This window comes from Euleptes europaea, chromosome 4, assembly GCF_029931775.1.
Source record: "Euleptes europaea isolate rEulEur1 chromosome 4, rEulEur1.hap1, whole genome shotgun sequence".
In the NCBI taxonomy this organism is placed as follows: Eukaryota; Metazoa; Chordata; class Lepidosauria; order Squamata; family Sphaerodactylidae; genus Euleptes; species Euleptes europaea.
In genome coordinates this window covers 90,315,748-90,328,584 of record NC_079315.1, presented here as the reverse complement: position 1 = coordinate 90,328,584, position 12,837 = coordinate 90,315,748, and the positions used below count along the sequence as shown (strand labels likewise).

Here is a 12,837-nt window from a genome sequence, read left to right as displayed (position 1 = left end):
AACATAGTTCCAAGAAGCTGTTGAGAATCCTGACCCAACTTGTGGCAAAAAGTATCTTCAAGTTTGGCCCTTGGTTCATCTGAAGATGTAGGCGCTCTAGTCTATGAAAGCTAACACTGCAGTAAATTTTGGTAGTCTTTAAGGTCCCACAAGACTCCTGTTTACTTCTGCAGCGGCAAACTAACTTGGCTTCCCCTCTGGTATCTCAGTGGTTTTCAACAGAATCAGTCCTATGCTGGATTTTCTTATTGCTCTCTTTTTTGCAGTGAGCAATCCCCTATTCCTCCAGCATTGGGTACTACATTCCAAGTTTTTGCTTAGGATTGTACAGCATAAATCACAGCTTTGAAGAGAGAATATAACTGCACAAATGTGCCACAATTCTGCGAACGTAGAAGCATTCACAGCAGCAATAAAGCATCCACAGGATCATTTGTGCAGTGAATCTCCTCCCTTCTAGCCATCTTGCAGCCTCTCCTCCCCAATTATTTCCAGAAGATCTGGACAAAAAAACGGCCTGCACCTTTTTCCTTATATCACCACAGCAAAAAGGTCTATAGACCTACTCTAAAAATGAAATACAGGAATTCAGAGGAACTAGATCATAGCAATAGATCATCGTAACATCATTATGCTACAGCACTATAGCAACTACCAATTTAAAAAAAATAAAAAAACCTTCTGGTGGTCCGGCAGGGAAAATGGTGGCTCTGAGGCTGACAGAATGAAAATGGTGCCAGCGTATCCTTTGCAGACAGCATGCAAACTCACTTGGACTGCATACTTTCAAAAAAGATTGGGGCAAAGCAGGTTTGGAAAGAATTGGAGCAAACCAGGTAAAAAACTAGAGAGTGGATGATTAGAGGATAGTGTCATGTGGATTATAAGGGTGGGGGGAAGCATTCCAGTCTGGAAGCAATGGCAGAGCAAAATATCCATGTGGAAGCAGCCTTATTGTAGGGAGGGTGACTGTGAGAGAACAGGATCAATCTGAAGGGCTCTTTTTCCTTCAGCAGGATCTGTGCATGCTGGCACATAGCGACTGCAAGAAGAAGCAAAAGCCTTCAGCTACAATCCTGTCCCCCCCCCCCACACACACACACACACTCCCAATACATGTGCCTTCCAACATTGACATATCTGGGGGCTCTGTACTTTGTGTGTGTGTGTATAGGAGCTGACCACCTTTGGTTTAATAAATGCCACTGACCATCTGAAAGGTGGACGCTAGCCCAAGAAAACATATTCTACAGTAAATCTGTTAGTCATTAAGGTGCCACAAAACTTTCCCTTAGTAATAACCATTTGGAAATTCAATGTATTCCTATGGTATTTGGAAGAAATAAATGCAATGTAATAATCCTTTGGTATCTTCTGGGGTGGTGTAGTAGTTAAGAGCGGCAGACTCTAATCTGGAGAACTGGGTTCAATTCTTCTGTTCAATTCTCCTGTGCCAGGAAAGGCAATAACATATAGCTTGCTGGGTAATCTTGGGCCAGTCACAGTTCTCTCAGAACTCTCTCAGCTCACATGGAGGCACACAATGGCAAATCACCACCGAACATCTTGACAGCATGCATACACACATCCTCCTTTTTTTAGTATCTCCCAACGGTAACGGGTGAGAAGATTAGGAGGCTGTCCGCTGCCGTGTATGAAAGGCAGAAGGGTCAATTGGAGATCTGTGGCAGCGGAAGGGAGTAAGCCTAATTCTGCACTATGCTGTTATATACTTTTTCCTCTCCTGTTGTGGGTTTGCCCTGGCCAAAGCACTCTTGCTCCTACTTTCTGTAAATATGATATTCTGGAAAACTGATCTTTTCATAACTAAGAAGCCTTGCATTAAAAATGGGAAAAGGAGGTATCACACTTCCATCCTGAAAACCCCAACACATAAAAGAACTAAGAATCTTCAGAAGGATAAAAGCTTCAGTCCTGAAATCAGTCACTCGTTAATCAATTAAATCTGTGAGATTAAACTATTGCTCTTCACCCCACACGAGGCCTACAGCTACTGAAGGCTTGAAAAGTCACTGAAAATACTCTGGAAACCCCCACACGCAGATATTATGAGAAATCTAATCTTTTTTTAAAAAAAATTATTAGAAAAAAACCAATGACAATAACAACTAAAAAAAGCAGAATTACTGACAGTCTTCTTAATTTAAAATACAATATATATATTGTTTCCTTCTTTATATATATATATATATATATATATATATATATATATATATATATATATACACACACACACACACACACACACACATATATATACACATACATACTTACATACATACACATAATAAAATAAGATCAAGTCTCCCATGCTACAGCTTATTTCTGTGTCTTCATATTCATCATTACGCCCTGACTGAGCGCAACACATTCCTCTTTCCCGCCCTTATTTACCTTGGCTGATGGTCTCCTTCTTCTTTGCCTACCAGCATAAGATTTTCTAAACTTCCATTTGTTGGTGGCCCTTATTCATTCTTTATTCTCTTCTTCACAAGTTTGGTCTATAAGGTATACAGGTATATAGCAACACTGGAATTTGGGCTCCTTTTGCTTACTAACGCTATTTTCTGGGTTTTTATATTATTATTTTTATAGTTGATCACATTGTGTTTATATTATGTTGTAAGCTGCTTTGGTTTGTTTTATATACCGGATATGCTATTTAACAAAGCCACATCTTGCCTTCGAGGCAGCTAGCGTGAAAACAGCAACTTGGTGTGTCACACAGAAACAATCCCTGTACACAAACCTGAAAGGCAGGAAGTGCCTCTGGAAAAGGCAGGCCGCTTCTTCCCCTTGCACTCCTCTGTACTGGCAGCACACATCAGCTTAAACATATTGAGGAGTTAATTCTGTGTTAATCTTGTGAGCTGGTACAGGATCAGCTAGGGAAGAAGCCTCTGTTCATATGGAATGGAAGGCATCTGGACACACCGAGCAAATCCTTAAAATAAATGCCACGCAGATTCCCTCGTAATTAAAGTGCAGGTGACAGGATGTGCCACGTTTGCCATTCACAGCGACAGTTGCATTCTGCATCAGGGCAAGTAAGAACCTAAATAAGGGCTCTAGAGATTAATTTCACCTTTCTCAAACAATTCTTAGGCTGTCAGATAAAAATGATACTACTTCCATATAATTAATGCTGTAGAGTAAGTCCCTTTCTTATAAGAATTCCCTTTCTACTAAGGAAATGAGGAAAATCAGATAAAGCAACTGCAACCGCTCTGAGCCCAGTCTCAACCGGGGACAGTGGGGTAGTAAGTTGAAATAATAATAAATAAATCCGCAGCAAAAGTACGATGCTGTCAAAACATGTTCTACCAAGTTGATGAGGAATGGTGGATAGAAATGGAGACAAGAACATACCTCTAAAGAAGAGTATCAGAGGGTTGAAAGGCACAGTAGGTCAACCATCAGAGAGGCCAAAGCTCAGAGTGAGCTGAGGTTTGTCAGGGAGGCTCATCACAACAAGAAAAGCTTCTTCAGTTATGTGAGGAGCAAATGCAAGGTAAAAGAGGCCATAGGCCCACTCTTGGGTGAAAATGGAAACTCTGACAGAGGACATAGAGAAAGCACAAAGGCTCGATGCCTATTTTGCCTCCGTTTTTTTCCTGAAGAAGAGAACAGGTTCAATAGGCAAGCAACGGTGTCTGTGCTGCTGGTTAACTGTGCTGCTGGACAAAAAGATTGTTGAGAGGCACCTGGCTGCATTGATGTGTACAAATCCTCTGGGCCGCATGGTATGCACCCAAAAGTGTTCAAAGAACTTTCTAGAGAGCTTGCAGAGCCATTGTCCATCATCTTCAAGATCTCTTGTAGGACAGGAGATGTGCCACAAGACTGGAAGAGTGCTAATGTTATCTTCAAAAAAAGGAGGAGGGATGACCCAGGCTACTAAAGTCTGACCTCTGTCCCAGGGAAGATATTGGAACAGATTTTAAATGGATCAATCTACGAACATCTGAAGGACAACTTGGTGATCCAGGGAAGCCAGCATGGATTTGTTCCTAACAGGTTCTGCCAGACCAACCTCGTTTCCTTCTTTGATCAAGTGACAAGCTTACTGGATTGTGGGAACACCACTGAAACAAAAGGGAGATGGGAAATGAAAGGATAAATCCAAAACCTTTGGGTCAAACTACACAATCCAGTTTTTTAATGAGCCAGGTCCCCCTGTGTGCAGCTCCAAAATGGGGCAAATAACTCTACCCTGGGGCTATTCCAGATTGTGAAAATAGCATCAGGGTGGGAGGAGCCACTCCTTTCCTGATGGCATCGGCCTGAGCTGAACTGGGCCCCCACAGACTTTTAAAACATCATACCCCACATCTGTTGTGTGGCTCTGTGTGTATCATGTAGTTTGGCCCTTAAAGAGCAACTGTAAGCAGATCTATTCAATGAGGCTTACTCCCAGGAAACTGTTCTTAGGACTGCATTGTCGATCTTTTTGTGCCACATGCTAAATAGGAGTTTCTCTTTGTTAAAAAAAAGTACATCATTCTACAACCATAGTGTGAGCAGGTCTCTCCTATGGACCACAGCAGAGCAGGCGTAAGCTTCCTCCCTGACCCAGTCCAGTGACCCTGAAGGAAGCGTGCCAGCCAACTCCACACTCCTCTTCTTCCCAATGCTGGCTAAAGGCCACCCTCTCCCATCAAGCATTGAAGACCTGGCAGATGCAAGTTTATTATGACAACATTTGAGAACCCAACTTCAAAAAGAACACATCTATTTCTTGGCATCTGTCACAGGGAATCATGCCTAGGCTTGTAGAATTTTATTTGCCAGTTATTTCTACCCACTGAAACATTGATCTACTTCAGTATAACAGGTTTTCCTCTGTCTGCTTACTGCTCAAATATATGTAGTTAAAATGCAGAGGAGCTCCCAGCTAGCACTTGGCACGGATTCATGGTTGATAACACAAACAATTGAAAATGGAAAGAAAACAGCTGCTGAAGATTAATGAATTAGTTATCGCTTAAAGAAAGTCAGAATAACGTCTACATACCCTATTAAAACCTGCATGGAGATGGGGGAGTACAGATATTTCTTCTTGGTCAGCTGATCTACAGGAAAGCAGAACACATCGCCTAAGAGACCTGAAATGTTGTGGCACTTCATTGTGATAAACTTACTAGTTATACATATTAAAGCACAAAATATATATTTACAGTATTTCTTTTTTCCAGCTAATGCCAGTTTTGTGGATGTAATGTTTCCTGTTATAAGTGCTGCCATAACAGGTTTACCAAGATTAATAAATCCAGGTTGACTGCGTATGTGAGCTTGTGCTGAACACCTTGAACTCTACACAATGCCAAGAGCTTCTCTGCGTTGTCCGGCAAAGTGTCCCAATTGCATTTTGGCCTTTGCTTCCAAGTTTTTTTCAAGGACAATAGCATCATAACCTATAAAGGGGAATTTCAGTCATGTAATATTTAGGGTTGCCAGTTTCGGCAATACCTGGAGATTTGGGGGGTGGAGTCTGAGGAGGGCAGGGTTTGGAGATGGGAGGGACTTCAATGCCATAGAGTTAGGGCTGCCAACCACCAGGTACTAGCGGGAGATCTGGCTATTACAACTGATCTTCAGCCGATAGAGATCAGTTCACCAGGAGAAAATGGCCGCTTTGGCAATTAGATTCTATGGCATTGAAGTCCCTTCCCTCCCCAAACCCCACCCTCCTCAGGCTCCGCCCCCAAAACTGCCCACTAGTTGTGAAGAGGGAACTGGCAACCCTACATAGAGTCCAATTGCCAAAGCAGCCATTTTCTCCAAGGGAACTGATTTCTATTGCCTGGGGATCAGTTGTAAAAGCAGGAGATCTCTAGCCACCACCTGGAGGTTGGCAACCCTAGTAATATTCCTTGCACATTCTGAAATTTAAAAAAAAAATGCTGAGCGTTTAACAGTGTAATCCTAAGCAGGTCTACTCAGAAATCTCCTCAAGTCCACCCAATAGGGTTTATTTACTTCCAGGAAAGTTTCAGGTGAGGAACCATGTTGGTCTGCAGTAGACGAGTAAGATTTTAATCCAATAGCCCCATAAAGACCAACAAGATTTTCAGGGTATGAGCTTTCAAGAGTCAAAGCTCCCGCCTCCTATACCCTGGAAATATTGGAGATTACCGCACTTGTATTCCCAGCGATGTATTGAGAGCTTTAAAATGTTATAAAAAATACTGTTCGCACTTTATTTGGCCCCTTTAGCTGTGAAGACGTCTTCCAACGATTTATAAGCTGTGGTATCCAAAAACCCTTTTAAAGCGATGTTTTTTATAATATTTTCAAACTCTTAATACATTGCTGGGAATACAAAGTGCGGTAACCCCCATTATTGCTCTTTAAGGTGCTACAGGACTCGAATCTTGCTCTTCTACTGCAGAAGTGTCTGCTGGGGTATCTGATGAAGTGAGCTTTGACTCTCAAAAAGGTATACCCTGGAAATCTTGTTGGTCTTTAAGGTGCTACTGGACTCAAATTTTGCTTTCCCAGGAGAGTGTTGTTAAGATTGCTCAACCTGTTGATTTTTATTTATTCTTTATTTAAAAAAAATATCATATTATGATTCTCTTCAAGAAGGAAATGTAGCTACTGTTAAGAGAACTTGTGAAAATTATAATTTGGACCATACACAAAATTCCAAGTTGTAATATAATTTTACTCCCATTTATTTCACAGATGGTATGAAAAGTAGCTTTGTGGACATTAAGTCCAACCTTTGCAAAGATCACTTTAGATTAATACAACTAGATAGTTAATAAGGTAACAAAGTTTTCAAAACTACTTACGTATGTGGAATAACAGATAATATTACAGTATGTTCGGCAGGCTTTGTAGCACGGATTGCCCTAAAATTAGAAAACTCCATGTCATAATTGAGGAAACAGTTTTCAGCAACATACACTATTAGGCCAAACACCATATATAGAACTGGGATCCTATATGCATAGGGAAGGAAAGCATTCATGGTCAGAGCTTTATTTGTTATTTTCTCTGCAGATTTTATCCTCTCTAAAGAGGCAAGGCACATTTTATGCAAAACCTTTTCTTTCCTCTTCAGCAACAAGACTAACAGGAGCCGCCGTGACCCCTACACCAGCATCTATGCCACTTGCGCCATGCAAAGTGGCACGGACGCCGGCGTAGGGTGACTTACGCCAGCCCCAGGAACAATGTCACAGTGTGGTCTTTGGGTGCCAGCACTGCCGCTTTCCCGGAAGCAATGGCCTGCGCCAGCGTCAAAGGGCATTCCCAGGGGCAGAGCTGACATTAGTCCGCTCCCAAACTCCTTTGGGCCCGGGAACCACGAATATTCATATTTGATAGACTGGTTCTGAATGTAGTTGCTTTATTCTTTCTCCCCCATTATTGACCTCCAACAAAAGTATGGTTTTTATTTGCTTCCACAAAGAACCAACTTCCTTTTTGTTCTTGTCATGGGCCTAATTCTCACTAATATTGTAAACCTGCACCTGAGATTATGATTTCAGATGTAACGACAAGATTGAATGATCCTTCAAAAAAAATTGTATCCATACAGAAGCTTAGGAAAATGGTTCTAGCCTAGTCTTCTGTTTGATATTGAGCTTTCTAAATCCAAGGACTATTTTTATATAAAGAAACATTTGAGAATGTGGACCCCATCTGCATTCTGGAGTGGTGAAATGGTTTACCATCTTACTAAGAACTAGTCCATGGACATCATACTACTACATAACAATATTTCCATACTTCAAAGTTCACATGAAGCATAACGATAATTACCGACAGACGGCTTCTGCTTCGAAGTATCTTGAGTTTCTATGATCCAGCACAATTATTTCATGATGTTTATCAAGAAAACATTCAAGTGCTGACTCTGGTGTCCGAGCAATGTTACACCTATATCCAGCTCTATCACAAGCCCACCAGAACCCATCACTCTGTTTGTCTTCTTTTGCAAAGATCAGCAACACCTATAAAATACAGAAGACAGTCTAACATTATGCATTCCGTCCTGGAATTCAAGGAGGCATAAACAGGGTTCCCAGGAGATCTTCCATGCAGACATTAAGCAGACTCAGATATGTTTAGCTTCAGCAAGGTTACTCTGTTATGTGTCCTTCAGTCATACCCTTGGGAACATTTCACTATCTTTGACATATCTCATTGGTATGGGATCTCTCATTATAAACTAATGCAGATGTTGAACCTGTGACATACTGTAAGAAGCCAATGGATGAACCAGCCTGAGAAGCCATCCAGCCCTCAGAAGAAAACATCTGTGTCTGTAATTGTGGGTACAACGTTTTCCTGGCAGGGAAAAGAATAACAACAGTCTGGGGGTGAAAAGCTATAGCCAAGTACCCATGTTCCAACCCTGAATGCCATCAGCCAGCTCCCACTGCTCTGGTATTACTTTATTTAGGAGGCAGCTACATAGGCAAGATATAAACAAACATTTTCTTGTAGGGTCCCTCTTAATGTTTCCTCTGGGCATAGAAAATGCTAGAGCTTGGTGCCTGGGAATGAAAGAATAAGATGCCCCAGGATTCCCCAAACAGTGATTTTGGAAGGGGAGCCTAACTTATTCCCTGTACTAAGGAAACATCTTGTGAGCATAAGGAAATATTATCCTCGTCTCTGGGGCTCTGCAGCACCACTCTTTATATTGCCAGACAGTACACTACAGCTTTTTACCTCAAGTAACCTGAGAACATCCCATCAGGCCTTATAAAACAACCATCTCTGAGTTTAAACAAGGTTGCTTAGTCTGGACTGAGTTGTTATAGGCAGCCAGAAAATCCAATAAAACACCAGCCTACCATGTGGCCATCCGTCCTCCTGACACTCATTTATTAAGCAATGATCCATTTATCAGACTCCCAGGGACTTCTCACACATGTGAATTACATAGAGAGATTCAACAGTATCTTTTGAGAGGGACAAAAATGGCTTCTATCATCTCATACAACTTGCCAATTATGCAAGTCATGCCACTGGCCAAAACAGGCCAACTACAAAGCACAAAGGACTTGACAGTGAAAAATCTGACCCACTCAGTCTACTTTTAGTTGTGCCCGGATTGCCCTTTAAATAACATTCCAAGCCAAGCCCTTGTCCCCATCTGTTCCACTCAGTGCAATAAAGTCAATGCCAAAAGGCCCACTTTACATTTTTTGTGGGCATTCAGTTTCCAGGAGATACCTTGTTCAAGCATCTTAAAAGGTCCTATAGGCTCAAATACCTTCACATCTCTTTTTTTTTTTTATCTGCCTTCCTAAAGATAGTGATGAAAGTTACCACTGACTGCTCTTTCATGTGCTCGGTTAAAAAATGTTGCTGTAGATCATGTTTTTAATTACCACTCTTTAGAAAAGAAAAATATTTGTCCGTTTTGTAATAAATATTAGCAATTTTCAAATTATACATCCAATGACAAAGGTTGTGTAACCACCCTGCTCTTTAATTGTCAAGAATTAATAGTAGTAGTCCATCATTAACCAAGTTGCAATTTAATAAACAGAGAAAACAAACTTCCTTTAGTGGAAATATAAGCAAACAAAGAAAAGGCTGTGTTTATAAGCTTTGCCAAGAACTGCTCAATCTACTCAGCTAGAACTCCTGTTGTGTGAAAGGTCAAATGTTTCAGAGACCTCTCTGTTTCAAATGAACAGATTGTCCTGTTTATTTCAATACAACATCCTGTATAGGTGAGGTTAGGAAGATTTGTGCTAAAATATGTGAGATGTCATTTAATAAATAATGAAGGTAAGGGGCAATAAAGCTACAAAAACATCTTGTTAAAACTGTAAAATAAAATATATAACAATAATTGTAATTTTTTTCTTTCTTGTTTCTTCTTAGTTGTTCTTTTGTTCTGGTTTTGTATTTCTTGTTTTTTTTCTTGTTGCTTGTTATATTTTATTAATGTATGGTTATGGGTATTTGTTGTGTAACTGAATAACAAAATTCTTTTAAAATTTAAAAAATACAATGTGTGAGTCTGTTAAATAAAAAGTAGTGGGAGTCAGCATCTTCATCTGTGTTTCTGTGTATATTCATGGTGTCGCCAGGTGAAAGTCAGAGAAACCCACTTGGAGGGTTGGCAGGGTAACCCTGATTTTGTGTTATCTAAAGCTATATGAAGAGCTGAACTCCCAATAAGTGACATGATGATTAATTTTACTGTTACAGAACAGAAACCGCCAGCATGTAACTAATCTAGTAAGAAAACTAGGTGCTTGTGGCTTAGGGTTGCCAGGTCCACCTGGCCTCCGGTGGGGGATGGGGGTTATCAGATCCAGGTTGGGAAACTCCTGGAGATTTGGGGATGGAGCTTGGGGAAGACATGGACCCCAGTTGTTACCCTGATCAGGCAGTCTCCACTTAAGCTGGGGGAATTATCTGGAGACAGAGAGTGAGAGGAGGTAACTGGTTATCGATAACCTATGTATACCAGGATCATCCTGGGTGAGAACTCATTTAACAGGAGGAGGAGTCTGACTGCTCACACAATAGGGTATAATGCCATACAATCCAACCTCCAATGCATTCATTTTCTCAAGGGGAACTGATCTCTGTAGTCTGGAGATGAGCTGCAATTCCAGGGGATTTCCAGGTCCCACCTGGAGGCTGGCATTCCTGTTGTGGCTGTACATGTTTATTGTGTTGCAAAGCTCTAATTCAGGACAGAGCCTCAGAAAAGGGGAGTTCTGTTTTGTAAACTATGCTGTAACATGTTCTCAAACTAGTGCTTCCTGGAGCACTAGTCTGCACACTTCGATCATTCCTGGAAAGTAATTCTTCATGCTGTGTAACTAGAGTTGTCAAATCTGGCTTGGAAAATTCCTGGAGATTTGCGGGTGGTGCCTGGGGAAGAGTTCTTCAGTTACTGCTAGACTCAGTAGTAGAGTACACTCTCCAAAATTGCCCTTTTCAACAGGGGGACTAATCTCTGTGGTCTGGAGATCAGTTATAACTCTGGGAGAGCCCCTCCTGGAGGTTGGTAACCCTATGAGTAACTGCAGAATACTTTTAGAAAACTTTGGTCACTGGTTAGAACCAGGTCCCATTTAATTTCATGTCAAATGCAACCACCTTATTTTCTTACAAGTATAAATAACATCTAGCTAGAAACCTTCTAGTTGCTAACCATATGCCTTGCATTCCACCCAAAGCCACAGATCAGAAGAGGTGAGATAGAGCTCCCTAAGGAGACAAAAAATGTTAAGAGAGGTGTGAACTTTTTTTTTTATCTGTCCTCATAGATTTGTATGTTATAATGTCTTGGCCAAATGATTAAAGGGTTAAAGTTGGTGGACTGTCGGTTCCTTCCCAGGTAATTAGTGGAACTAAAGTTCAGCAAGGCCTTATTTTCCAGAATGCCTTCATCATTATATGTCAATGTCTGTGCAATATTGATTTCTTCAGGCTGGGTATTCCCAGACATGTTATGAAAGTTACAGTTCGCTCTTTGAAAAATAATTTGATACAATCTTCCTGCAGGGTCTAACTACATGATACAGGGTCATGCAAAACCTAACACCTTGCTCTTGGACATTAATTTTGCCTGTAAATTTTGTCAATTTATATTTCCAGAGTGATGCAAACTGGTTCTGAATTTGAATTATTAGAATTGTTGAATATTTTTGACATATAATTAAAACATTTCTATCCCATCTTATCTCCTTGGACTCAAGATGGCAAACAGCGTACCAACCAAGTAACAAGGGCATACATAATAGTCCAATTGACAACACTGAAATAGATTAAAATACACAATTAACAATTTAAAAGCATTCAGACTTAAAACACAGCACCAGAAAACTCACAGCCTAATTTGTTAGAAAAATCCATCATTAACTCAGGCATCAAGAATGTTTATGCTGAGCACCCACTGGTCTCATCTCTTCTGTCCTTGTATTTGTGTCTATATATATGTCTGTTTTACTTCAGCTGGAGAATTTTAGTAGTTATTTGAACGTTTACATTGAATTTAATAGCTACTGCTAAAATGAAACAAAATCTTACCTGAATAGGATCTTGTGTCAGTCTCATGGGCCCAATTTGTATCTCTGTAGTTGAAGCCTGCTAAATGAGAACAATGTGTAAGTGTCAAGCCATATTGCTTAAGAGATTAAATCAATGAGAACATGATTTATCTAAAAAAATTCACAAGATTAGCTTGGTTTATACATAATCTGGGAGCATAAATTATCAATGAGGCAAAGCACTGGAGAAGTCATTGTGCGTGTGCACCCATTCCCACCATACTCACAACTTATAATGACCAGAGCCAATTTGTGTAGGCTCAATATCTGTTTTATCTCATGGTAGAGGAGGATGTGCATGCCCAGGGCTTACAAGAGAGGACTACATAAAATGAGAGAACAGAATAACTGCAGCAGGCATGAAAAGCACCCAACTCCACAGCACATGCTGCTACAGTTCAAGTAGAAAGGAGCTGTTCCTTGCGCTGCAAGTACAGCTTAGTACAGGTTATGCCCAACCATGCTCTCAGTGAGCCACCACCACACTAGCTCATTGACTAGTCTGTTGTCCTTCTGAATCTGTGGTTGGTTAATGGACAATCCTATCAATCTTTCTTTAGCTTCCCCCTAGGACTCATCCTCTTTCAGGGTTTCTTCATGGCTGAAGATTATTTCCACCGAGAGCCTTCCCTATGCCTTTAAGGGGGGGGGGAGCTGTTTTGTGGGTGTTAGTAGGGAAAGACTTGCCTGAAAAGTTCCACAAAAACAACACAAGGTGGAGAATGACTAAGGAGAAGGCTTACCAGCTGCCACCACTTGGACTAGTGGTAAGAGG

At 40.9% G+C, this 12,837-nt stretch overlaps 1 protein-coding gene across 1 annotated transcript in view; it reads right to left on the bottom strand.

Moving 5' to 3' along the window:
* PDE8B (phosphodiesterase 8B) overlaps positions 1 to 12,837 on the bottom strand; it is a 55,223-nt gene that overhangs the window by 26,769 nt on the left and 15,617 nt on the right. Inside the window, exons 2-5 of the mRNA XM_056847937.1 lie at positions 12,043 to 12,102; positions 7,795 to 7,985; positions 6,819 to 6,878; positions 5,036 to 5,093 (exon numbers count right to left, since the gene is read on the bottom strand). Coding sequence (XP_056703915.1) covers positions 5,036 to 5,093; positions 6,819 to 6,878; positions 7,795 to 7,985; positions 12,043 to 12,102 — 369 coding nt within the window. The remainder of the gene's footprint in view (positions 1 to 5,035; positions 5,094 to 6,818; positions 6,879 to 7,794; positions 7,986 to 12,042; positions 12,103 to 12,837) is intronic.